Here is a 27,982-nt window from a genome sequence, read left to right on the forward strand (position 1 = left end):
CACATCACTAATTTTGATAAAGTATATTTACATTGGGAGTATAGGTTTTAACTTGCTGTGTATTTCAAAAGGCCTGAGATTTGCATTTTGGGGGGAGATAATTTTTCACTGTACAGGACTCAAATTTTTTAGTATCTAGCATCCCTGGTCCCTACTGACTAAATTCTAGTAGTACCCCTCTCCAGCCCCCGAGTCATTTTGACAAGAAACATCCCCATAATTTCTAAGGGAGTGGTATCACCCCCAGCCGAGACCCACAGGTTTACAGCAAAGCAGAAAGTTCCATAGAACAATGACTGAAGATAAACACCTACCTTGATCCTGCATTCAGTATTCCAGCAAACAAATACAGATTTAATATGCTACCTTCAATCCTGCATGTCCAATGTCTCATTACATTTCTCTGTATTCTGTTAATAATATGAACAGATTCAACAAACTGCCAAAATACCATTTTTAGCCCAAAGGGCCAATCCCTATATACTGTGCCAACAACAGCGATAAACCTGGGCAGAAGCTAAGCCCAGGATTGCACGGGGGTACTGGCTTACACCTGAGGCAGCAGCCACAGAACAAAAAGTATACCTGAACAGGTTATCGTTTTGTCAAATTTGGGCTTTAAGAAGGATGCTGGTTTTTTTCTTTTTAAAATGATTTATTATCCAAAAGCTTGTTCCCTGTCACTGCTGAATCAGCTCAGCGATGCAGCTCTATCCTTTTTTAGGGTGGTTAGGACCCAAATAATTTCAGACCAAAACTAGAAGCACAACCACCAACTACAACAACCAACTTGGCTGTTGGCTCAGGAACATATTCACAGACATGTCAGTATGTATCCAGAACCTGGGTTTCATTTCTTGATCGGAATGCCAATCACCATAAAGTCTTCTGCTAGAGTCACTTCTTGGAGATCTAACACTGATTCGGCTTGCTTTTTCAGTTCTACAATCCCATCTGTTTCTCCTTCTCTGGCCAAGGCAACTGGCTTGTACCTCTGACTGAAGTGAGTCAGAACTAGCCTCTTTGCTTGGCACAACTTTGCAAATGCTGCTGCCATCTGTGGTGTGCTGTGGCCGTGCTCCTTTGCTTTGTCCATCTGGGCATCATCGAGGGTCGCTTCATGGATCAACAGGTCTGCTTCAAAGCACAGCTTCACTCCTCCATCACCCACAACCCCAGAACAGTCACCCAAAATGCAGATTTTTCTTCCAACAATAGGCTTTTTTAAGACATCTTGGGGAGAAATTGTAACTCCATTTTCCAGAACAACAGAAATTCCATTTTTCAGCTTCCCATAGGCAGGACCTGGCGGAACACCTAATGATGGAGGCAGATAACATCACATCATGGGAATGGAATTTATGACTTGTTAAGAGAGTCTGTTTTAACAGCACCAAAATGGAAAAGGCATCCAATTCTTTTCATAATCGTTATAAATATTTTACTACTTGTGGAAAGCTGGAATATTTATACATTTTTAAAAGTTCAGCGTTGGCTATTGATGTTAGTGATGCCCTAGTACTTAAAACATTTCCCAAGCACACATGTCAGATGAGTTTTAAGCTTTTAAGTCCCACTAAGACCTTCTTAGGGTCAAGCTATCAGCTTTGATTCTCGGCTGTGAACAGGAGTAACAGTTTTTGAGGCCACTTTACTTAACAAGCTCATCTTTTGAGTAAATTTAATGAGTCCATTTAAATAATGACAAAGTACCTACAAACTGACTAACTTAATTAAAAAAATTGTTTGAGGGGATTGTTTGGATCACAAGATCCAATCATACATAATCTTCTTCATAGGCAGGGGCACTTCCATGTTTACCAAATTAGGTTTGGTAAAACTTATATTAATTATCTTATGTTAATATAGAACAACACTTGATGATCATCACTCTGAACAACACCTATAAACAAATAGAATGTGTTCACTAATTCCAGCATACATCATATTTAAAGTTTCCCAATATAATAGTATTTCCACAGCTTTTAGATAATAAAAATACCTTTGGCCTAAGTCACTTTTCCTCATTATTTAGCATTTTGTTTTAGTTGAGGAGGAAGGAAGAGTTTGCATAAAGAAACAAATCTAGGGGCACCTGGGTGGCTCAGTCGGTTAAGTGTCTGAATTCAGCTCAGGTCATGATCTCAGAGCTTATGAGTTCAAGCCCCGTGTTGGGCTCTGTGCTGACAGCTCGGAGCCTGGAGCCTGCTTCAGATTCTGCGTCTCCCTCCCTGTCTCTTTCCCTCCCTGCTCGCACTCTGTCTCTCTCTCTCTCTCTCTCAAAAACAAGTAAATTTAAAAGAAAAAAGAAACAAATCTACGGAAGATACCATCATGCTTTTTATAGGGCCTACATGGCCATGACAAGGAAGGTGGTGATGCTGCAGGTATAAAGGACCTGGACACTGCTTCAAGAGAGGTGCTGAAGACCCTCTCATGCTTGATGGCCTGGCAGGGAGGAGGTACACAGCCTCGGATGGGGCCCAAGTCTATCTCTCTGTATGCTTGTTTCCACCTATGATGAACCCAGGCACGTAAAACAATTGAGACGTAGTATTCTGAACATCAAATTAATTTAATCAAGGTTGAATGAGTAGGCAAAGTTGATAAAGAAAGAAAATCCTGAAAGAAAGAAAAGTAGCTGGTTGCAGTTGCAAGGTTAAGAACTCTGGCAAAAATTCTCAGGCCAAAGATGTCACTGAAAGCATATTTCAAAAGGAAGACATGAAAAAATAAAGGCCTAGACCTAGGACAACAACAACCACCCTCCCAAGCAAGATAGCATTAGCTGAAGATAAGAGAGACTAAAAATGTGGATCCAGGGAGCTGAAGAGAAAAGGATTCAAGTATATATTTGGATTTTGGTCTGAATAGCATCTTTTGGCCTCAAGAATTTCCCTTAATAAGCAGACTTTGGGCAAAAGAAATAAGTGGAGAAATGTCAGTTTCGGGCCTGGGAGAGAGGAAAGGAAGGTTATTATGACACTTCTAACAGCTTCAGCTAACAACAGCTCAACTGATAAGAAGAAAAAGAAGAAGAAAGAAAACCACTTACCAAGGTCTTTCAGTTTCTGTGCATTGAGTTTACCTGGTCGTTTCTTCTCTACGACTGAAAACCCAAAGGAGGGAATTCGGTGAAAGAGGCGAAATGCTTTTACAACAAACTGTTCATCATCGACCAGAAGGTATGAGTTTTCTTCTGAGTCTAGTAGGATAGTTCTTCCTTGTCCCTCTTTGGGAAGACTGTCTGTTTTATTCACGTGCGTAAATTCTTTTAGTTCTTCTGTTGGACACTGATCTGCTGTAGGCACCAGCTCATGGACCACGTAAGGGAAGACCAGCTCTGTGTGAGAGAGTTCCATGGTTCTCCAGATAAAGTCCCGAAGCCCGGCAGGGCCATAGATTTCAATAGGCTGTTTGGTAACCACAGAGCCACTCTGCAGGCTGATTGTGCAGAGGAGGCCAGGAAGGCCAAAGAAATGGTCTCCATGAAGATGTGTGATGAAAATCTTGGTAATTCTCCCTTTTGATTGAGGCAGAGAAAAAAATTTGGTACAAAGCTACTTGAAACATGTGTAACAACTTACATAGAAAGCAGCAAAATGAATTTAGAATTCTATTTATTACCATAAACGTATTTCTTTATATTTTTCTACATGATTTCAGAAGCAAGACAGGCTTTATGTTTTAACAAGATCTAGATGTAACTTTTTTCATAAAGCATCTTCAATTTACATAGTATTGCAGTTTTAAGAGTATTTTCCTACATATCTTCTTACAGAAAGAAAGGAAATAGAAAAAGAAGAGGGAAGAAAAGGGAAACAAAGAGTGTGAAAGCAAAGCAAAGCAAAGCAAAGGGAAACAGGGGCACCTGAGTGGCTCAGTCGGTTAAGCGTCTGACTTCAGCTCTGGTCATGATCTCATGGTCCGTGGATTCGAGCCCCGTGTCAGGCTCTGTGTTGACAGCTCAGACCATGGAGCCTGCTTCAGATTCTATGTCTCCCTCTCTCTCTGCCCCTCCCCCACTCATGCTTTGTCTGTCTCTGAAAAATGAATAAACCTCAAAAAAAATTTAAAAGACAGACAGAAAGCCAGAAAGCAAGCAAGCAAGAAAAGGGAAACAAAAAGTGTACCAAAATAGTTCACTTAAACTAGATAGGCCTCAAACGTCAAAAGCATCTGACAGTTACAGTGCCCTCTACTGTTCCCTCTGAGAATAACAAATACATACCTCCAGCAAAACAAATGTTCCCCAGGCTCCAACTGGACCAACGCCTGAACCCAAAACTGCCGTGTAAGGACCCTCTGCACTGGACAGAGATGAATTAACCAAGACAGAGCCTGCCTGTCTGAGTGAGGTTGAAGGGGGAGGAGGAAAAAGATGATGATGAAACAGGAGGGGGAAAGGAGAAGCAGGAGAGGAAAGGGGTGAAGAACCCAGAGGGAAGGTAGGTAATAGATGCTAGAATGTAGATCAGAGGGCAGATCTCCTATGGTATTATGTCAACGTACATGTGCCCATGCCTTCTTTTCAACGTGAGCTAACACAATGGCTTTTTCAGTACATATTGGCTTAGGTCATAACTTGAATTGTCAATGGTAAACTGAATCTACTGCTGGTATGTGGCATGATGCCACATTAGCATTTCTCTGAGATGCGCCACAAGGCATTTTAAAAGTAACAATCCCAATTAACACAATTTTAGTATAACAGAGGCTTCTGCTCCTAGCTCATGGCCCATCTATTTCAAGTATTTGATACCATAAAAGAACAGGAATAGTTTATTGTAATGTGATTTATCCTGTGACATCAAGGCGAAAGTGTTCTCCAAGTAAGTCTTTCCTGAGTTAATACATCAAACCCAGGCCCCATGGCAGAGAACAACAGATTGGGCAGAGGCTGATCTGAGATGTGGAGACCCTGAGGCACTCCAGAAGTATCTTCAGTATGCTCCTTTTTGTTTTCTCTTTTTAGCCCCTGTTGTTGCTGTTTTTTGACTTCTTGGAACCCATTCATCACCCCCCTTCCTGCTGTCTGAGCTGCCAAGACACACATAAGTGTGACCTGAGGCCTCTGCAGACAAAAGAACTAGATAACTAGAATGGCTATTGAGTCATGATCTCCACGTTGACCTTAAAACTGCCAAGTGAGACTTTCTGGGCCCTCTCCCTATCTAGTGTAAAACAAAGCCAAAACTGAACACCAAAACAATCTGTGAGTCCAAAGCAAGTGAGACAAATTAAGTAAGTCAAAATCGCTTCCCACAGTTATCACAGGTTCAGGGAAGACAAATATTTCAAGAAACTTGATTTCAGAAGGAGAAGGAATAGCAACCTCAATTATCAAATTTAGGGGATGCTATCAAATGAAGAAAGCAAAGTGCATGAATTTCCTTTCACTTGCGAACAAGAAAATTACAGGGGAATATGCCATCCATAGAGAAGTGGAATTCTAAGGATCCCCTAAGCGATGACACAGTTATACTTACTGCCATAGGAAAATATCTGCAATATATTATTGTTCAGTTGAAAAAAAAAAAGCAGGTTACACCTAGTATGATACTGTTTATGCAAAATTGTACACACACACACACACACACACACACACACACACACACACACCAAATACACCTATACCTTTAACATATATACATCTACAAAATATTTACCTGTAAGGGGGATTTTAGGCTTTTTTAATATTTTTCTGCTTTGTTTGAATTTTTACAATGAGAATGTACACTTTTTAAAATGTCTTTATTTATTTACTTAAGTAACCTCTACACCAAGCATGGGGCTTGAACTCATGACCCCAAGATCAAGAAGTTGCATGTTCCTCTAAGTGAGCCATTTAGGTGCTCCCTAAGTATACTTTTTATAAACATTTTTTCATCATACTTTTGTAATACTTTTTATAATCATTTAAAAAAATTGTTTAACGTTTATTTATTATTGAGAGACAGAAAGACACAAAGTGTGAGCAGGGGAGGGGTAGAGAGAGGGGGAGACATAGAATCTGAAGTAGGCTCCAGGCTCTGAGCTGTCAGCACAGAGCCTGACGTGGGGCTCGAACTCACAAACTGCGAGATCATGACCTGAGCCGAAGTCTGTCGCTTAACCAACTGAGCCACCCAGGCGCCCCCTTTTTATAATCATTTTTAAGGGAAAAAGAAGAAAAGCTTAAGCTCACTCTTTAAAATTATGAAAGAAATAAGACATGACAAACCTATTACTTGTTAATCAGATGTTTGCACATTAGGGCCAAGGAAGCTTAAAATAAGTGTGTTTAGATAAACAGAGAGTACTTCCTTACAAAACTCATAAGAGGAGGAGTATAAGCTGACAGGGTTTCAATGAATCAAATAACAGGTCCACATTGGGTTGAGAGTAACCCAGATGAATTGAGGGTTCTGCATTCCAGTTTGAGACTGAGGGCTTTTGAAATGCTAAAGAGTCATAGATAATATTCTAGGATTACAATCTCACCCTCTTCTCTGAAGCCAGTAATCTTTTTAGCCAATACGAATTTAGTAAACTAAAGATTCTCTTAGACTTTATTTATTTTTTACGAGGCTTAGCTTTGCAAAATGTTTACTTAAAACATATATAAAATAGCTACAAAATATAAAATATTAGAGAAAGGTACTGTAACAGATAGACGTGAGGTGGTACCCATGGCCCCTGGCTCCTGATGTTCATATCCTTTCACAATTTCTTCTCCTTGAGTGTGGGTGGGACTTGCAAACTGTTTCTAACCAGTAAAATATGGCACAGGGATGCAGTGTGATTATGGTGATTATGTTATAAGACTCCATCTTGCTAGCAGACTTGCTCTTGAGTTTCTTTGTCCTTGGATGGCAGTAAGGAATCGAGCTACCACAAAGGAGAAACCCACATGATCAGGAACTGGAGGAGACCTCTAGGGGCTGAGGCAGCCTTAGTCCTGCCAACAACCTATGTGAGTTCTGAAGCAGATTCTTCCCCAGATGAGCCTCTGATGAGACCTCAGCCCCAGCCAAATACAGAGTGCAACCCAGTGAGACTTTGACGCAGAGAAGCCAGCCAACCCAGGCCCAAACTCCCTGACCCACAGAAACTATGAGACAATAAAAGCAGTAAGACACTAAATTTGTAATCTGTGATACAGCATTGGTAACTGACACAGGTATTAAATAAAAAGTAACAACTAATCCCCACACCCACACCTCTAGTACCCACACTTAACAGTTTCTTGTTTCTGTTTTAATCATCCCACCACCTCAACCCCTACTCTCTAAAATGGGGTATTACTGCCTCCACTCTAGCCTGCTCCTCCCTGAGAGTTCTCATGAAAGGAACCTCTGTGTGACCCAAGGGAAATAAAGTATAGTACCTGCTATATTCAGACCTCAGGGTCTTAGGCTGAACTGTGTACACCTCAAGGCCATGAGTCCTAAGTGAAATGCGTTAGTTCCTTCCTCCAACAGCTCCTTTCCTGTCTCCCTGTTTAGGTCTCGGACACCATCCTTGTAACTTGGAATAATCCTTCACTTCTTCACATCCTAGACATTCAGTCAGTCACCCACTCCCTGCTAGGTCTACAAGTATTTCTTAAATTGAGTCTCATCTTCATCCCTATCCCTACACCCTCATCCTCTCTCTCTTCTCTCAGATGAATGCAACTGCCTTAACACTGGTCTCTCCCAGTACATCTGCCACAAGAAAACTCTGTCCCTAACACGTAAATCAGACCATATCATTCCCCTGCTTAAAAACTTTTAATGGTTCCTTACTGCCAACAGAATAAGAAGGTCCAAATACCTTAGCAAACCACAGAGAACTTCATAATCTGCCCTCACTTTTTCAGCATTTTTACCTCTCATTTATCCTGGCCAAACATGTCACTTCTCTCCTAGAAACTCGATTACTTCTTGCTCACTTTGTCTGTTCCTTGAAAGTCCATCCCTACTTTTCTCCCCAGAGAAACTTCTAATCATCACTTAGACCCTAGCTGTACTGTTACCATCTCTGGGATGCTTTCTCTGAACACACAGTTAGCGTCCCCCTCTTTTGTGCTCCAAAAGTATTTAGAAAACAGATCCATTATTCTCTTTATCACATTACATTATGACTACTTACACATCAGTTCCCACCACTAGACTAAGAGATCCCTGGACGCTAGAACTAACTTTCTTATAGCCATCAATGCCACACACTGTGATGAATCAGAGGAATAATTTCAATAACTTCCAGTTAACAAGATGCAGTAAGTGAGAGGGACCATACTAAGTGCTGAACACCTTATTCATGCGTTAACTGATCAGATATTTACTAGGCATCTACTAAGGATATAAATGATCCTTGGGCTTACTTTATCATACAGGGAAAATACAGCGAACACAGAAACAACTATTTAAATAACAGTTTTAGATATTGATGCTAAGAAGTCAATAAAAATAGCACAAAGCAGTAAACTGCCTGAGAAGAACGAGGAATTACTGAACTCCAGGGGTTCAGGGAAAGTCTCTGAGGAGATGGCATCTGAGCTAAGCTTTAACTGATGAGAAAGAAACAACCACACAGAAAGGGGATTATTTTATGTAATTTTTACAACACCCCTTTTAAGTTGACTTGAGTTGAGTTTCTACCCACGTTTTTAAGATAAGGGGCTCAGTCGGTTAAGTTTCGGACTTCAGCTCAGGTCATGATCTTGTAGCATGTGAGTTCGAGGCCCATGTTGGGCTCTATGCTGACAGCTCAGAGCCTGGAGCCTGCTTCAGATTCTATGTCTCCCTCTCTCTGTGCCCCTCCTTTGCTCGTGCTCATTGTCTCTCTTTCTCTCTCAAAAATACATAACATTAAAAAAAAAAAAAAAGATAAGGAAAATAAGCCTTAAGTTTGTTGATCTGCTAAGGCCAAAAGCCAAGACACTGCTGGGACTGCAACCCAGGTTGGCCTGACTCTAGGCCAAGGCTTTGCGCCACTGTATTCCTCAGTCTCCCTGGCGCTGGGCCTTTGCATGTTCATCTCCCCAGCCCAGCAAATCCCTCTTCCTCCTTCAATGACTCACAGGTCACCTTCTGTGAGAGGCCTACCCTGATAACCTCACATGAAAAAGAACACCTCACTCTTCTGAATGTCTATTGCTCTTTGTATCCTCTCGTGATACTGACAACCATCTCCTGGTGGAATCATGTACACTGTTCCTTTGCTTGCATAGTCTCCATCTAATATGCCTCATGTATCCCAACCCATCCTCCACCCCCTAACCCTATATAAATCCTTGCTCTCAACATTTACAGTACGAACAAGTAGATAAAGTTCAGTGGGGGAGGCTGGATGCCTGAGGGTCTTCCCAACCTTGCCAGGGCTCTAGCACTGAAGTGGGATGCAACTGTGAGGGCTGTTTCTGAGCAAAAGCCTCAAGGAGAGCCAAGAAAATGAAGCAGAATAAGAGAGAGTCTTGGTGAGAGAGCTGAATGCACACTAACCTGCTTTAAGTTGGCTTTTCATCAGCTGTGTCTGAGTTCCCTCCCCACAGTCAAAGAGCCAGCACTCGCCCTCACACCGAAGGACCAGAGCAGAGGCACCCCGGGTTGGGGAGGGGTATGCTGCACCCGTACCCAGAAATGTCACATCCATAGACATCTTCCACCCTGCAATGAAAAGATTACCCAGGGATTATTACGCATCACTGCTCGATATCACCAAAAACAAGTCGTTGTGAGATTTACTGTTCATTTATCTTTTCGTTATTCAGAAGAGACTGGGTTCTTATTCTCTAAGTTTCCATAGAAATCCCAAGTAAGATCTGAATAACTCTTAGTGAGTTAAAACCACAAGTTACCAAACCTTGGGTGGCTGCTCACACGTACAAAAACAAACAAGTTAAAAAACTGCCAGATCCAGTCAATTAAAAACTGTAATTGAATCCCAACTATGTAATGTTCTGGAAAAGGTAAAACTATGAAGACAGTAAAAGACCAGTGGTTGAGAGTGGTTTGGGGGGGAAGGAGGGAAGAATGAATAGGTAGAACACAGGGGGAAATGGGTATTCTCATATGTTACTACTGGCAGAGGTGTAAACTGCTTTTATGTTTGGGAGCGCAATTTGGCAATACGTATTACCAATAATAATGATGCTATTAACAGTACATTTTAACTCAGCCACCCTATTTTGGGGAATTGACCCTATAGAAATAAAGGACCTATGTACAATGTTTCTGGTGGTACTTTTAAGGTGGCTAAAATTTGGACACGGTCTGAATATATTTCAACAGGACAATGACTGAGTATTTTACTGTACATTCCTACCATCAACTATTTATTCTGCAGTTAAGTCAGCTCTGTAACTCTTGTCCCGGAGGGACGACAATGAGAAAAGTTACAGATTTTTACAGCATCATTTTTACAACAATGCCCCAAACCTCTGCATTTATATGAGAGAGAAAGTCTGTGTGTAAGGATACACAGCATATTGTTAATATTGGTTATCTCAGGAGTGATTAAAATGGTGATGGTGGGGAGTGGTCATTAAGTTTTCTTTTAAATCTTTGGATTGGTTTTCATTGCAATGAGCAGCATCTGATGACTATATTTTCAATGTTTATTTCATTTATTTAATACTGATTATTAAAAAGAAATGTGTCACAAGGCCGAACATACTTTTCTAACTACACATCACTGAATCTTCCTTTCCGTTTGGGGACACAGTCAGCCCTCCCACCTCCCCCCCCCCACCCCCCCCACCCCCACCCCCACCTCACCCACACAGATGGTACATCTCTCCAATTCATGCACCGGCTTTAGGTTATGCTACTCTCCCTTCCATGTGTTACTCCACACTTCTACTTCCAAAATCAAGCATTCCTCTGATAGTTAGGTAATTTGCAGAGGCTTTCCTGTTGGATTGCAGCTTGCAACAGAGATGGGAATAACACAATATAGAAAGTCAAACATTTTAAAAGCTAATAAATGCAGAAGGAATAATAAAATACAATCACTCTGCAATCCCTAACAAATAATGGATCTAGGCCAATGGTACAGAACTCAAGAGCATATTAGAATCACCTGGAGAGCTTTTAAGACATATCAATAATTGGGTTCCATCCCAGAACAATTAAAAAGGAAATTCTGCAAGTGAGACATGTGTTTTAGTATTTAAAAAAAAAAATTCTTCCCCTGTGATTCTAATGTGCAGTCAGGTTTGAGAATCACTTAATGAAAGGCTCATGGAGAACTATAATGGATGGATCAGGCTGACCTGAATTCACTAGCCAATTAGTCAAACTTAACAAAATTTTATTTTGAAAAATTTCAAACACATACAAAAGTAGACAGATTAGTATAATGCATTACCACATGACCATCGCCAAGCTTCAACAAGTAGCAACTCATGGCCAATCTTGGTCTATATCCACCACCCACATTCATATCCAAGAATATTTCATAAGTATTTATCCAAGAATGCTTGTTTACGTGGTATTGGGTACTCCCATCAGGAAGCACATGCTGTCTGAATGTCTCTCTCTTCCTGATGTTTAACAACCACTAATCATTGCCTGGGTTATTTCACTAGAGGTTGCCAAAAGGTGATATTCTCTCATTCCTTCTGAAGTTATTAGTTGGCATCCTTCTGTAAATCTCTGGCCAATTATTTAGTTACCCTGCAGTGCGATTTGTACAGAAAAGGCCCACTGACCAATCTTAACACCACAAAGAGAAACAAGACCTTATGTAACTCCTGGTGGGCTGCAATAGGAGGTACACAATAACACTATGAGGTTTTCTTGCCAAAAAGTAGGACCTGAAATCTGAAAAAGCCTGTAATCTAAATACCAGTTTATTAAAGGACAACACAGGGATGGAAGAAGCAAAATCCAGTACGTAGGAAATGTTACAAATGAATAGGTTGCTTCAACAAGTAAAATACGGAGGAAAAAAAATAAAGAGGGATGGCATAAGGAGATTAAATGAGATATAAGAGATGTCAACCAAATGTCACGTGTAGCTTGTTTGGATCTGGATTTGGGCAAACTGAAAAAGAGAACTGGGAAAAAAAGAGACAACTGGGGAAATGTAAACACTGACTGGATAGATGGTAACATGAAATGCTTATTAAATTGATATTTTAAAAAGGAATTATTGTGTTTTATAAATGCAAACAAGTATTTAATAGACAAAACGGAACATCCAGATTTGCTTTCAAATAATCTAGTGAGGTGAGCGTAAGAGTCACCCAACAGAGTTGGGAATTCGGTACAGTATCTTGTTTCAATGTGTGGAAGTTTCCACAATAAAAAGTTAAAAATGAGCCAAATGATCAAAACCCACCCAGTAGGTCGGAAAGTAATCAGAAATTACTTTATTTAATCAATGGTTCATGTTTTGTGGCATGCACCATTCTATGCACCAGGAATTCAATGTGACCAGACCGGATTTGGTCCCTGTCTTCTTGAACATAAAACCAGCCACTTGCTTTCTCATGGCTATTATCCACCTTGGACCAAGTGCACATTCCAGTGGAGAACACAGCACACGACCACAGTACTGTCACCTGACACTCCCGACCAGTGGTTCTCGTCCCGGCAGGATATCCCAATCACCTGGTGATTCTGGGGACTCAGCATTGGGAAGGCTCCCAAACGATTCTAAAGGCTGCCGGGTTGAGAACCAGTTTCCATACAGGCAGCGCCAACCCTGCAATCACTCTGTGATCTAGGTAGGGCGCATACTGCCTTCCTCCATTTTGGAAATGAAAGAACCGTGGCCCGGAGACAAATAGATGCCAACGCCGAGTCAGGGCCACAGGCCAGGTCTCCGACCACCAGCGAGCCCAGGCTCGCCCTCAAGTCAATGTCAATTTCCCAAAGGAGGGGTGGGCGGGGGCTCCCGCCTTGGGGTGGGGGTGGGGGGGGTGGAGGACAGACTAGGCGCGTCCTCGTTCCCGGGCGCTCCCCGGGCCTGGGTCCTCCATTCCGGCCCGGCCCTCGAGTCCGGAGGAAGCGCGCCCGCCCGCGCGGCTCGGCCCACAAGGCGAACGCGGACAGACGGCGGCGCAGACCCTGGCCCGCCCCTCTCCGGCGCTCCCCGTCCCACTCACCCACTACCCGAGGCCCGCGGCAGGAGCCGAGGGAGGCGCAGGCCCGCGGCAAGGCCCAGCCGTCCACCGGGCGGCGCCGGCGCGGGCGGAAGTGCCCCGCGGGCTGTGGCCGCGTGTGGCCGCTCTAGGATGCGCCGGAGGTCCGCACTCGGTGGTGCCGGGCCTGGCCTGGCCTGGCCGGGCCGCATGGGTGGGCTCCGCACCGATGGTAGGCGCCCTCTAGGTCCGCGTGGGTACCCGTCGGCCTTCATTCGCCCGCACAATTCTCTGGGTAAAGGTGGTAGCGGTCACCTGTGAGGACCACAGCGCCCAAAGGAGAAACGTGTAATGTTTTCCAGCGTGCTCCCAGATGAGTGTTGTCCCTAATGCTTTGTTGCTGCATGTTTGTGTAATTTCTAGTCTTGCGCTGAAATAAATCTTTCTTTTAATCACTAAATCTAAACGTTTAAGCCTACGATGCCTTAAGAGAAAGCAATGTGCCTTTGAATCAGAGTTCATAGCAGCATTACTATAGATCCTGAGAACTCCGTTCTATTCCACTTTATTTAGGGATACACAGGATATCTGCTTTCACACAAACATTGCTGGTGTGTTCTCTTTGTGCACAGCATAGCCTGCTGGACAGGACAGCGAAAAACCCAGACTTGCTCTGTGCAGAAACTGCACGTGGTGATTACCACAAGGGCAAAAAACTTGGCTTAAATTCCAACTTAAAAAAAGAAAAAAAAAGGTATCTTAAGCTCCTATGCAGTGCCAGATGGCCCTGAGTTTTGCTAGACATACTTGAGATGGTCAAAGTATCCAACAGTTTCATAACAGGAATAGAGGTGCTGGGACTGTGGGGGTTTTGGAACTACCAGGAGAGAGGACTCAAGAACCCTTTTGCCCCACCCCGACTGTTTTATCCAATAGACCATGGCATAATTTACTTTTTGGCTTCTTCAAAGCCTTTATTCAAGTATTAATTGAGTTCCAGCTCTGTGGATGGTATTATTTTTGATGCTGAAATAATTTTTTGAGTATGTCATAGTCCCTGGCTTTAGGAGCATACACTGAGGCTGGAAAAATATGTCTTGGGAAGCCACCAACTCACAATATGAGGGAACAAACAAGAAGACGAAATGAGTGACAAAAATATAGAAAAAGAGAGATGACTAGATATGCAGTTAGTTAAGAAAAGGAAGGGTTTGAGCTGGGTCCAGTAGGATGGTTGGGACTTGGATTGGTATTTTGGAAAAGGAAAAAAATAAGTTGGATTTGGTCATGTGGGGTCTGCCTTAGCAAAGTATTAAACACCAGAACTTGAACTTTATTTATCCTGATACTTGCTTAGCTCAGGAGGTCCCAGGAAGACACACATCATTCTACAGCGAGGTCTTGGTCACAACTCAGCTACGGGTTACCCACAGCAGTACCCTCCATGGACTTATCTGCCGCAGAAATTCCTGCCTACCCATCAAGGCTTCCTACAACTCCTCTTCCCAACTCCTCTTCTCTTCCCATTAGAGAATCATGGGAAGAACTTTTTGCTTATTTTTAAAACTTTCCATTATGGGACATTTTAAACATATAGAAAAGTTGGGAAAATGTCTAATGAACTTTAACGAATAGTGATCACTCACCTTCAATAGTAACATCTGGTCCATCTTGTTTCACCTACAACCAACCCCTCCCCCTTCAAAAGCAACAAAAACCTGGATTATTTTCAAGCGAATTCCAGACACAATATTACTTTATAAATAGTTCTATAAGCATTTAAGAATCCTCTGTTGGGGGGCGCCTGGGGTGGCTCAGTCAGTTGAGCACCTGACTCTTGGTTTCCCCTCAGGTTATGATCTCACGGTTTGGTGAGTTTGAGCCTGGCATCAGGCTCTGTGCTGACAGCATGGAGCCTGCTTGGGATTCTCTCTCTCCTTCTCTCTCTGCCCCTCCCCTGCTCATGCTGTCTCTGTATCTCTCAAAAATAAATAAATACACTTAAAAAAAAAAAGAATCCTTTTTTTGGTAAAGTCTTATCACTACATAATGATGATAGGCAGTTGAGTATATAAATATAAAAGATAAATTTTTTGTTATATGATCATATTATCATAAGGAGACAATAATTCCTTAATATCAAATATCCATTCATTGTTTAAATTTTCCTGATCATCTCATAACTTTTTGAGGCTCATTTGTTCAAATCAGAAAATAAAAATACACAATAAAAACATTAAAAATCTCTTAATGTTATTGTCTCCCCTGAAAAAGTTAGCAATTCCTTCATCTAATTTGTTAAAATACCCAGTTACTTATTAATATCATCTAATAACTGTTCAGTGTTCAATTTTCCCTAATTATTCCCAAAGAGTCTCATATGTAGTTGGTTTGTTTGAACCAAGATTCAAAAGAAAATGTTTATACTGCATTTAGTATGAGTTTCTAAAGTTTCTGTTAAACTTTGATGGTTTCTTTTCCCTCTCCTTTTTTCTTGCCATCTATTTGTGGAAGAAATTGGGTCACTTATACTCTAGAGTTTCTGAAATTCTGGACTTGGCTGATTCCGTCTCCATGTAACATGTTTCTCTATCCCATGCATTTCCTATCACGTGGGAGTTAGATCTAGAGGCTTGTTCTAGGCCTTTTAGTGGGCAGAGCTAATAAATACATATTTTTAAAAGTAAAATAAATCGGGGCACCCGGGTGGCTCAGTCGGTTGAGCATCAGACTTCAGCTCAGGTCATGACCTCACGGTCTGTGAGTTCGAGCCCCGCATCAGGCTCTGTGCCGACAGCTCAGAGCCTGGAGCCCGCTTCGGATGCTCTGTGTCTCTCTCTCTCTGTGTCAAAAATAAATAAACATTAAAAAAAAAAATTTAAAGTAAAATAAATCATGAATTCATACTGATTTTTTCAATTCAGTTACAAGATTACAGAGTTTTTACTTAATTTGTTTAGTTTTATACTGATGTCACTTAAATAAAAAATCTTGTTTCCTTGGGACCCCTGGGTGGCTCAGTCAATTGAGCATCCGGCTCTTGATTTCAGCTCAGGTCATAATTTCATGGTCATGAGATTGAGCCCTGCATGGGGCTCTGAGCTGGACGTGGAGCCTGCTTAAGATTCTCTCTCTTTCTTCCTCTGCCTTTCTCCAACTCACATGAGCGCTCTCTCTTGCTTGCTCTCTCTCAAAAAAAAAAAAAAAAAAAAAATCTTGGTTCCTAATGACATTAACATAATTTGATTTGGCTCCAGGAGAGTAACTTTAGCAAACCACTGTATATATCACAGTAGGTATATACAGTCAAAAACCTATTTTTAGGTTTCTTAAGAATTATTTTTTTCAGGGCACCTTGGTGGCTCATTTGGTTAAGCCTCTGACTTTGGCTTAGGTCTTGGTCTCATAGTTTGTGAGTTTAAGTCCCAAGTTGGGCTCTATGCTGACAGATCGGAGCCTGGAACCTGCTTCAGATTCTGTGTCTCCCCCTCTCTCTGCTCCTCCCCAGCTCACACTCTGTCCCTCTGTCTCTCTCAAAAATAAATATTTAGAAAAAAGAAAAAAGAATTATTTTTTCCATGTTGTTATGCCACCAACCTGATATACAGTTAGATTTTTTACTTATTTTCCATTTTTAGGTACTGCTTTTTAAAATTTGTTTTAAATTATGTAAATTACTTACATGGGTTCCAAAGTCAAAATCATATTCAGAAAAATATTCCTTCCTTCCATAGGTGACACTTTACTTTAAAAAAATATTTCTAATATATTTTCTTAATATTTTATTCATTTTTGAGAGAGAGGGAGAGAGAGAGCGTGGGAGGGGCAGAGACAGAGGGAGATACAGAATCCAAAGCAGGCTCCAGGCTCTGAGCTGTCAGCACAGAGCCCAACACAGGGCTTGAACCCACAAACTGTGAGGTCATGACCTGAGCCTAAGTCGGGCACTCAACTGACTGAGTCACCCAAGCACCTTGACGCTTTACTTTTTTAAATTTATTTTTTATTTTTGTAAATGGGGGGTGGGGCAGAGGGAGAGGGAGAGAGAATCTTAAGCAGGCTCTATGGCCAGTGCAGAGCCCAATGTGGGACTCCATCCCACAACCCTGAGATGACCTGAACCGAAATCAAGAGTCAGATGCTCAACCAACTGAGCCACCCAGGTGCCCTGGTGATACTTTATTAAAATTAGTTTTAGAGGAACTTCTAGTATGACAGCATGAGGTGCCTATGGGCCCATTCCCCAGGAAAACTGGTTAAAATGATAAAAACAAAATCACCTCGAGTCTCTGGAAATTGTCCTAAGGACATTCAGCAAATGAAGAAACATTTATTCAAAAATTCTACCAAAATTCAGCAGAAACAGTGAGAGTTTATAGTATTTGAACTGAGACCTGTTTCCCCCCTTTTCTCTCCCAAAACAGTGAGACTGAACCTCCACGCCAGACTGGCACAACCAATAACACAAGACTCCTTCTCCCAGCTCACAGTCAGGGGGGCTGTCTTCCAGGAAGGGCTAGCATATCGGTGTTTCTCATGCTGCCCCCAGCTACTGGTTGGTGAAGCTAAATTCTAGGCAAGTGTAGCAAAGAGGCAGGATGGAGGCTTTGGCTTAGACATGGCTTAGCGAGAGTACAAGGGTCCTGATTGCCCTTGGCCTGGCTCATAAAGTGGTGGTTCCATGAGGGAGCGGCCAACCAAGAAGACCTGAGGTCTCTACTCCACTCCTCAAGGGCCCAGTTCCTAAATTGGGGATGTCACTGAGTGAGTAGCATGCCATTGTCTCCAGTTCCAGAGCCTTGGCAAAGATGTTTTGCCTGGGGGGAGAAGCAGACCTAAAATCTACCTGTTAAGGGAATTAGGTGGCTCAATAGGTTAAGCGTCCAACTCTTGATATGCGCTCAGGTCAGAATCTTATGGTCATGGGATGGAGCCCTGTGTTGGGTTCCATGCTCAGCATGGAGCCTGCTTAAGATTCTTTCTCCCCCTCTCTCTCTGCCCCTCCCCTGCTTACACTCGCTGTAAGAAAAAAAAAAAAATAAAACGTGTATTTTGGGGCACCTGGGTGGCTTAGTTGTTTAATGTCTGACTTCGGCTCAGGTCGTGATCTCACAGTTTGTGAGTTCGAGCCCCACATCAGGCTCTCTGCTGTCAGCACAGAGCCCACTTCACATCCTCTGTCCCCCTCTCTGTGCCCCTCACCCAGTCATTCTCTCTCAAAATAAACTTTTTAAAAAATGTATCTTTTAATCTCTTCCACCGTATTAGTTTTACTTGCAATAGAGTGTGGAGACATTCAAGCTTAAGGACACTTACAAAATGAATGGAAATGATGGTGAAAGGGAACTGGGAGGAGATTAGTAGAATCATTAGACATACAGGCTAAATTGTCAGCAGCTAGTTTTCCTAATAAGGGACAGTGGGCACAAGACAATGGAAGGAGCCTACCTGAGGTCAGAACAAAATTCAAACAGTAAGAGAAACTGTCCCTCCAAAGGAACTCAAATTTGATTGCTTTAGTCTGTGGGGCAATCTATGCCCTGGATATTGTTGAAAATAATAAAGCAATCAGCTGGCAATCAGAAAGCTTAACAGATTGGTATAGTTAGGGAAAGAGACAAAGAGAGCCCTGTCAAAACCACTGTCAGCCCAGGATGACAGTGGGCCTAAAAAGACTGTGTTTCCTAAGGGCAAATATCAGAGGCTTAACTCTGTAGGCAGACGGGGTTAGGGGAAATAGGCTCCAATACAAGAATCCAGCAGTTATTAAACAAATAAGCAAGCAAATAACAATAACAAGTTTCAGAAGTGGTAGGTGGGCAATACCCAGACTTGCTACAATATATTATCTAAAATATGCATTCTCCAACAACAACAAAAACAATGTGGGAAACATAAAGAAAGTGGAAACTATGACCTGTATAATAGAAAGCAGGCAACAGAAACCGCCTGTGAGAGTGACCCAGGTGTTAGATTTATCAGACGAAGCTATCCAAGTAGCTGTTATAAATATGTTCAAAGAACTAAAAGAAATCATGATTAAAGAAGCAAAGGGGGCACCTGGGTGGCTCAGTCAGTTAAGCATCTGACTTTGGCTCAGGTCACGACCTCATGGTTCCTGGGTTTGAGCCCTGCATTGGGCTCTGTGCTGACAGCTCAGAGCCTGGAGCCTGCTTCAGAGTGTGTGTGTCTCCTTCTCTTTCTGCCCCTCCCCCACTCACATTGTCTGTCTGTCTCTCTCTCAAGAAGCAAATACATTGAAGCAAATACATGTGAAAAAGCAAAAAGCATCAGTAAAGATGCACTCCTTGCAGCAAGTTATTTTTGGAAAGAAGTTCCAAATAGCACATCTCCTTGGCTACCACAACCCTGTATCGGGATACAAATTTCTTCCTCATTCCTTTTTACAGTTATCTAATACTGAATGGATTATACTGTAGTTTATTCAGTCTTCTGGGTTGTTTACAGTCTTTTGCTATAATATGTGTATAAGTTATATTTTTTTTATTTTTGCAAGTGTATCTTTGACATAGATTCCTACAAGTGGGATGGCTCGACTAGTAACTACATGTATAATTTTGATAGACAATGCCAGAATTACTGCTCTGGGTGTTGTGTCATTTGTCTCGCATTAGCAACGTATCAGAGTACCTTTATCCTGAGAGCCTCACCACCATTAATGTTATCAAAGTTTGGGGTTTTTGCCAATCTAACATCTTAGTGTAGTTGAAATTTGCATTTATCTTTCAACTCATGCTATGTTGGGTATGTTTTCATAAGTTTAAGGGTCATTTGCATTTTTTTCTGTGAACATTTTGTGCATATCTTCTGTTCAGTTTTTTTTTTTTATTTTAATGGTCTTTTTCTTCTGAATTTTTAGGTGCTTTCTATATATTAGGGATACTAACTTTTTAACTATGATATATGGTGCAAATATTTTCCAAATTTGTCATTTGTCTTTTTACATCGCTTAACAGCATGAACTTTTGAGTCAAAAGACAGTTTGAGTCTGGATTTTTTGTGTCTGCTCTTGCCTCAAACCTTTGTTACAAAGACTAAATGGTGTTTGTTGAAAATGCTTTGTAAAGTGTTATTCAAATGTGAGTCATTCCAAAGTGATACCTAGCACATCTAATAATATGATTTACACAGGTAGGAGAAAGGTGCCTTCTCTTTTTTCTCTCATTCTCTGGTTAGAGGTAACCTTGATGTAATATAATAGTGGTCTTCTCAAATCAGTAAACTAACCTACCTATCATTACATCTACAACTGTAACTGACCTGAAATTAAGGGGGAAGGTTAATGACTCTAATGACAAATTCGTAAAAGCAGTGGGCAAGTTTCAGAGCCCACAAAGTGATAACATGGCAGGCTCCGTGACTTTATTTTTATCACTCAAATTATATTTAGAAACTTTTTTGCTCATCATTCAATTATTTGAAATCAAGCACTGCTTAAACCTATATAGAGAAGGAGCCCCGAACTGGGTGAGAAAGAGATTTTGAGACTGCAAAATACATACAAGACATGACCCAGCTCTTGACTTGCTCAAAGTATTGTTGGATGGGCAAATATGAACATACTTATAAGTAGCTGACATCTTAATTGGATGTCAATCAGAATTATTGGTTACAAGCATAGAACCAACTTTGGCTAATTTAAATTACAGAATGAAAGCAGAGTGGAGAGCCCACAAAATTGAAACCATGAACTAATGCAAGCAGCAGAAACCACATGCAAGGTCTTGCCTCAGTATCCTCTTAGGGCACTGCCATTGACCAACCATCACTTGATACTTGACCACTGTTCTTGGCAGCCATGAGGTAGGGCAACGGAAGATCTTCCCCCACCAGCTTTGGCTTCCACAGAGGAAGAAAGCACATTCTATCTACCCTGCAACACTATACATAGAGGGGAGGTGATAAGTTCCGTGGAGAAAAATAGGGAGGAGAGAGAATGCTGGGGAGTTTGGGCTGCAATTTTTAAAAGGGTAAGTTAGAGGGGTGCCTGGGAGGCTCAGTCGGTTAAGTGTCTGACTTCGGCTCAGGTCACGATCTTGTGGCTCATGAGTTTGAGCCCCGCGTCGGGCTCTGTGCTGACAGCTGGGAGCCTGGAGCCTGCTTCGGATTCTGTATCTCCCTCTCCTGCTCCTCCTCCGCCCACACTCTGTCTCTGTCTCTCAAAAATGAATAAACATTAAAAAGAAGAAAAAGGTGAGTTAGAGAAAGCCTCACTGAGAAGTGACATCTGAGCAAAGACCTAAAGAAGCAAGTAGAGAAGATGATGTCAAGAATGTTCTGGCAGAGGATGCAGCAAATGCCAAGTTCTGTCTGGAGTCTGCTCGGGTGCTCAAGACAAGTATGGCTGAATTAGAGCAAGAGAGCAGGGAGGGTAGCAGGTGAGGTCAGAGAAGTAGGAAGTGGCGGTGGAGGCAGTGGTGGGTGATCACGTGGGACCTTTTGTGGCACCATAAGGACTTCGGTTTTGCCGTTTAGGGTTTTGAACAGAGAAGTGACTCCATTTTATGTTTAAAAGGATCACTCAGGGGCGCCTGGGTGGCTCAGTCGGTTGAACATCCGACTCTTGATTTCGGTTCAGGTCATAATCTCAAGGTTCATGAGTTTGAGCCCCGCACTGGGCTCTGTGCTCACAGCACGGAGCCTGCTTTGGATCCTCTGTCTCCCTCTCTCTCTCAAAAATAAACAAATGTTTAAAAAAAATTAAAAACAACAACCACAGAAAAGGAATATATTTAAGGATAGAGCCAACAAGAATCGCTGATGGATTTGATATAAGGTATGAGAGAAAGAGATGGGAGTCCAGGATAACTCCAGGGCTTTTGGCTTGAGACACTTAGGTAAAATTGGAGACGGGGAAGAGAAGGCTTGGGGGAGGAAGAACAGAAGTTCTTGGCCTGACCATTGTGGTCAGAGTGGCCCTGCCTGACACTGACGTCCTGTGAGCTGGGTAACGTTCAACAGAAGACAGAGGCCTAGCCATGAGCTCCTAGCCACAGCGAGGCCAGCCAACGAGGTGGGGCCAGCTTCTGGATGTCAGGAGCTGCTGTTTCTCTCACCTTCTCAAGGTACCTGGGGAGATGGGGGAAGGGGAACTTGGGACATTCTCTTCTGACTGTTGGGTTTTTCTATGAGACAGGAAGCAAGGCTGTCTGCCGCGAGTGGGGATGCAGGAAGATGTCCGAGGTCTGATGCAGGTAAGGTGTCAGTCACTAGATGCCCATCTTAAAGTTAGTGATGATGACTGGGTGAGACAGCCAGCACGACTGTAATTTTCTGCAGCCACGTTCTGCTGTGTGGGCTGTGCTCAGAGTAGGTGAAGAGTAGTTGACATAGCGTCAGATACGAGAGGTCTGAATCCTAGCTTTGCCATTTTGGTAGCTACGTGACCTGCAGGGCTCTGTACCTGAGAGTCTACATCTGCAAAACAGGAAAAATAGTAGTACCTACACCTCAGAAGGTTGTTTCGAAGGTTAAATGAGTAAATAGATATCAGGTACTTAGAACAGTGCCTGGCTTAAGGTAAGCACTCAGAACGTATTAGCTGTTCTACCATTTCCCCCCTTTATCACAAAATCAATGTACAATCTTTCCTGACTTGGTGTTCTAACATTTGGGTCTTGCAATGTGTATGTAGTGGGGGAGAAGGGATAAGGAACAATTCCGTTAGTGCTATGATTAAATAAGGAGATAAAGTAGGAAGCTGAACAAAAGGAAAAGTTGGTGAGCATGAGTAGGGCTCCACGTGTGAATCTAGAGCTAAGCCCAGAGCACTCCCAAGGGAGCAGGTGTTCTGGGGTGTGTTTTAAGGTTTAAGATAATACCGAGCTTTGAAAGTGCCTCTAAAAACAAGGTCATAACACATTTTTTATGCATGGGAAGTTTTACTAAGAAAATACACACATCTCATTACAATTTATGTACCTCAAAAGAGAAAAAACAACTCACATCATTATGGAGTGTTTACAGATTCCTGAAACCATCTGGAATAAGTCAGTCTGGTATAACACTCTACACAAGGCTTTCCCCTTAAACTGGTAATTCCCTTAAGCAATTACCACAAGATTATCCCATCCTTTTATCTTAAATGCACAGGTGGGAAAGGCTAAGCGGTCACTTTTATAATGCATGATTCCCTTGAAATTAGTAATTCATGCTTGGGATGTTATCAAAGGGAACACAGTATCAATTGCAAAAACATGGTTTTAATTTCAGTTAATTTTAAAGGTCATTAGGCAAAGTATAATAAAACATTAGGCAGAAATGCTACTTTGTCAAATATTTAGCTAAAATAGGTCTCAGAAATTCCTTATTCCACACATACATTTTTTTTTTTAATTTTTTTTTTTTAACGTTTATTTATTTTTGAGACAGAGAGAGACAGAGCATGAACGGGGGAGGGGCAGAGAGAGGGAGACACAGCATCTGAAACAGGCTCCAGGCTCTGAGCTGTCAGCACAGAGCCCGACGTGGGGCTCAAACTCACGGACCATGAGATCATGACCTGAGCCAAAGTCCGCCGCTTAACCGACTGAGCCACCCAGGCGCCCCCACACATACATTTTTATATTTCTACTTTTTAACTCTTAGCTTTTTCTCCCCCTCACTTTTTTTTTTTTTTTAAGCAAGCTCCACACCCAATTCTGGACTTGAACTCATGACCCAAGATCAAGAGTCACATGCTCTACTGACTGAGCCAGCCAAGCACCCCAACTGTTCTCAGTTTTTAATGGAAGAAGTTATGCATATTATAGGCATATATACATGCCTATAATACAATAGTTATCAGTGTATCAAAATATCATTGCCTCAAGATATGGAAATATATCTCACAATTCAAATTCACATTGGCAGAGGCACCAAGTGTATAAGCATTATTGAAACTGGTTTGCATAGCAGTGATAGCAATTGGTGGTTCTGGAAAGATTATCAAATCAAAAGTGTTAGTGAACTAGCTCTTGAGAATCTTTGATATAAGTTATCAAATTCAAAACCAAATCTTTTATGGTTACATCCAGTACTTAAGATGCTGAAGACTAACACAACAGTGTTATATTGTATTTGAGTTATATACGGGAACAAAGTAAAAATCAAGTAAACTGATAAAACACATTTAAAAGGACCTAAGTCTAATCTTAGAAGAACACGTGAGTTTTCATCTGAAATAACAGTTCCTGGAGACAACGTATTTAAGATCCAGATAAAATCACCCGTCACACAGGCCCTTCTTCCTTGAGAGGGGCTGAGGTTAAGAGCCCTGACTCTGCTACTCACCAGCTAGGACCTCGCGCAAGGCATTGAACCTCCCTGTGCCTGTGGCCTTTCTAAAACAGGCGCAGTGACAGGAGGTGATTTGCGAATGAAGTACGCTGACGCCTATTAGAGGCTTACAAGGAGACCAGGTGCTATCCATAAAATTGACTTTAGCATTATTTGCTAACTGTACATACCTAACATGTTGGTGACATTCAATGACTGTAGGAATCAATGACTTATTAGGATATACACTTAAAATCAGAAAAATGTACACTTAAAATGTACTGGGGAATATTTGTACATAAATATACAAAGCATCCAAAAGTCATCTGGCTTAATTTGTATGTTTTATGCAACTAAATTATGAACACATTTCCTCATCATGTATCATAATATATCATGTTACTTTTCTGAGAGGCACCATTTTCCTTATCCAAGAAGGGAAATAATTATTGTTTTAAAGTCTAATCACCAGTTTACCTGAGTAACTCCTGGCAAGAATTATGCACGAAGAGTCATGTCCTAATCAGGTCCAGCTGAATGTATTAAAATTTGAAAAAAAGCATTGAGCTTTTACTCTGCTTCCATTAAAACATTCTCATTTCAGATGAGGGGGAAGTTGTCTATAGTCAAATTATCTTGGCTATTTTAAATATTAAATATGTTACTTTATTTAAGCTTGGCTGTAGAGGATTTATTTCATCTTAACATTTAGATGCACATTAAAGTACAAATCACAAATCAGTTGAGAGCCATCGTAGATAATGATTCTGTGTTCTCTCCTATAAAATCAGCAATGTGCCAGTCCCTGAATATGTGTGGTCGTGTTTTGGATGGAAACACGATATTGGTGCTATTTCACTGTTTAGGGTAGTCCCTCTAAATGGAATCCCAGCAGAGAGCTTTGAGATTTCTATCAGTGTCCTTAAGTGTTATTTACACTCAACAGAGAGGATTCCATTTTGGTGAATTCAACAGAACCCTGGAGCTGTTCAAGAGTATGAAGTTCTTTTTGAAAGCTACTGAGTGGCTTGGGGAAAAAAGCTACAGGAGTATTTGGATGAAGTGTTCTTTCTAAGGCAAGACTTGTCTCACTCCTCTACCACCCGTTTGAGTTTTCTCAGTTATCTGAGGGCAGTAAATATATTATGCTCCATGCCCCTTAATAATTATGCTTTGGTCTTAATTCATTAGCAACTTCTTTGCAAAAAGGAGAATGCAGAATATTTCTGCAGAAGCTGATAATTTAAGGAAAGAAAAGACAAAGGATAAGTCGTATCATAAGGCAACCAACAGAGAAGAAACAATTACCCATTTCATTGCTAATCTTAAAAAAATTTTTTTTTTAACATTTATTATTTTTGAGAGAGAGAGAGAGAGACAGAGCGTGAGCAGGGGAGGGGTAGAGAGAGAGGGAGACACAGAATCGGAAGCAGGCTCCAGGCTCTGAGCTGTCAGCACAGAGCCCGACGTGGGGCTCAAACTCACAAACCGTGAGATCATGACCTGAGCCGAAGTTGGATGCTTACCCGACTAAGCCACCTAGGCGCCCCAGATAGCTAATCTTTTCATAAGTGAAAACTGGCTGCTAGGTTTTACTTAACAAGCGCATTTAAAAACTATACTTCAGGGTTACCTGGGCGGGTCAGTTGGTTAAGCGTCTGACTTCAGCTCAGGTCATGATCTAACAGTTTGTAAGTTCAAGCCCTGTGTCGGGCTTTGCGGTGACAACGTTGAGCCTGCTTCACATTTTCTGTCTCCCTCTCTCTCTGCCCCTCCCTTGCTCGCTCTCACTCTCTCTCAAAAATAAACAAACATTAGGACTTTTTCTAAAACTTAGAAAAATAAAAAAAAACTATACTTCAGAATTGAACAGTATTCTATTTATATATTTTCAGAAAAATCTGTTTAAAAGTTCTATATTAATTCCTGTCCTTATAAACATCCCACAAAAACTCGACATAAGTGGATGAAAACAATTACATGGAAGGACATAATTCCAGTTGTCTTTTTTTATATAAAGTATGTACTATATGAGCACTAAACAAACTGCACATCACACTCAAAACTCTGGAAGAAAGCCACTCAATGCCTTCTCTGTGCCAACACCTAGACATCACCTGGGAGATGGCAAGAAATACAGACTCTCAGGCCCCACCCCAGAGCCACTGCATCAGCGGGAGCCATCAGTTAGCTCTCCAGATAATTCAGATGTACACTTGAAGACAACGGTTGGGAGGCAGGGCGCATGTGTGCCAGAATCCCCTGGGGACCTGCTGAAAATACACCTGCCAAGGCTGTCCCTGGTGGTCCAGGGGACCTGGAAGGAAGGGGCAGAGGCATATGTATTGTAAAGAAGCTTCAGGGTGGAGGCGCCTGGCTGGCTCGGTCGGAGGAGTGTGCCACTCTTGATCTCAGGGCCATTAGTTCAAGCCCCACGTTGGGTGTAGCGATTACTTAAATAAAAACTTAAACAAACACACAAACAAACAAAAAAGCTTCAGGGTGATTCTGAAGCAGCTTCCTGGTTAAGACATCATCCTTTAAAAAGATTTTAACCAAATCTCTAACATGTTCATCATTATACCCCTACTATTTACGCAGGCTGTTTCATACCATGGGCGCTGGGGCCAGATTAGAGACAGTGTTCTCATTTTCCCCTACTGGGTAGTGTCTGACAGACTAAGCTTACAGAATTTCTTCTCTATTCAAAAGAATGAAAATGACTCTCCACTGAGGTTTTAAAAATAATTACCTTCTTGTTAGGTAACAGATTCCATAGAAGGTCTGAATGTTTGTTTCTTTTCCAATTTGATGCCATAATGCCACCAACCCCCTTCCACTATCCTAATAGCTCCTGCCTAGATTCTTAAAATTTTTTCTTCAAAGTACATCCAGTAATTGTTACTTTGTTGGTAAATACTACATGAGAATAGGTTGCTTTTAATATATATTCCAATGTATATTTATTAAAAGCAACCTGTTCTCAGGTGTTACCAACCACTATTTTACTGGTTATATGTATATAATTTCTCTTTTAAATAAGCAGGCTATATACCAGTTGGCCTTGTTTTTTCCTTGAAGTATAATTTCCATGAAGACTATACTAGAAAAAAAAAAAGACCATACTAGACATATTTACTAAGCTTCGTAAAATTACTTTAATTCGGCATATGGTCCTGCCTTCAATAAGCACTAGGCAAAAAACAGGATTTGTAATTATTATGCTTGTAATGTTAAACTCAAGATAGTATTTTGGGGGGTGATTTTGTTTTGACAAAGGTAACAAGAAAAACATAAACCTTTCATCTTTAACTAACAGAAACAAATTGTGACCTGGTTGCTTATTTTATAAAACAGATTTATTTAACACACTTCTGACTTCACTCACCTGTTAAATGGATTAATCAATTGCATTTTTCCATACTCCAAATGGCAATGCCATTTCAAGCTTTCTTAAAATGTTGAATTATATTCAAAATTAGTATCAATCAATCTCTACCTATAGATAGAAGGAAATATGAGCATAATAATTAACCCCTTTTTTCCAAGGACCTTGGAGAGAAATACCAAATAATGTCCACCCTTATACGAAGCTATGAATAACTTTTTGTAGTTAATATTCTAGAATGAGCATCTAAAAGTTCCTTCAAA

The 27,982-nt window shown here is 41.4% G+C and overlaps 2 protein-coding genes across 5 annotated transcripts in view; both read right to left on the minus strand.

The window, feature by feature from the left end:
* On the minus strand, positions 1-27,799 carry ELAC1 (elaC ribonuclease Z 1). Of its 4 annotated transcripts, none has more exons than XM_049620011.1 (4): positions 27,720-27,799; positions 9,468-9,632; positions 3,056-3,523; positions 1-1,317 (listed from the first exon to the last, which is right to left on the minus strand). In XM_049620011.1, the coding sequence occupies exons 2-4, from the start codon at positions 9,622-9,624 to the stop codon at positions 851-853; spliced, it is 1,092 nt and encodes a 363-aa protein (XP_049475968.1). In that variant the 5' UTR covers positions 9,625-9,632; positions 27,720-27,799; the 3' UTR covers positions 1-850. The 4 variants fall into 4 exon arrangements, with proteins under 4 accessions (XP_049475968.1, XP_049475964.1, XP_049475967.1 ...); XM_049620007.1 differs by lacking the exon at positions 27,720-27,799 and adding an exon at positions 13,079-23,515; XM_049620010.1 differs by lacking the exon at positions 27,720-27,799 and adding an exon at positions 10,743-13,065.
* The window catches only part of ME2 (malic enzyme 2), a 58,888-nt gene continuing 54,528 nt past the window's right edge, over positions 23,623-27,982 (minus strand). Inside the window, exon 16 of the mRNA XM_049620000.1 lies at positions 23,623-27,830. Within this exon, the coding sequence (XP_049475957.1) occupies positions 27,816-27,830 (15 nt within the window). The 3' untranslated portion in view covers positions 23,623-27,815. The remainder of the gene's footprint in view (positions 27,831-27,982) is intronic.

This window comes from Panthera uncia (genome assembly GCF_023721935.1).
Source record: "Panthera uncia isolate 11264 chromosome D3 unlocalized genomic scaffold, Puncia_PCG_1.0 HiC_scaffold_8, whole genome shotgun sequence".
Lineage (NCBI taxonomy): Eukaryota > Metazoa > Chordata > Mammalia > Carnivora > Felidae > Panthera > Panthera uncia.

What these genes read in the sequence shown, in the direction of transcription:
- ELAC1 (XM_049620011.1), bottom strand. Translation starts at nt 9,624, where the DNA reads ATGTCTATGGATGTGACATTTCTGGGTACGGGTGCAGCATACCCCTCC. An exon ending in GAAAAGCCAACTTAAAGCAG is followed by an intron (nt 3,524 to 9,467) that starts GTTAGTGTGCAT and finishes CTCAATCAAAAG; the next exon opens with GGAGAATTACCAAGATTTTC. An exon ending in ACAGAAACTGAAAGACCTTG is followed by an intron (nt 1,318 to 3,055) that starts GTAAGTGGTTTT and finishes CTCCATCATTAG; the next exon opens with GTGTTCCGCCAGGTCCTGCC.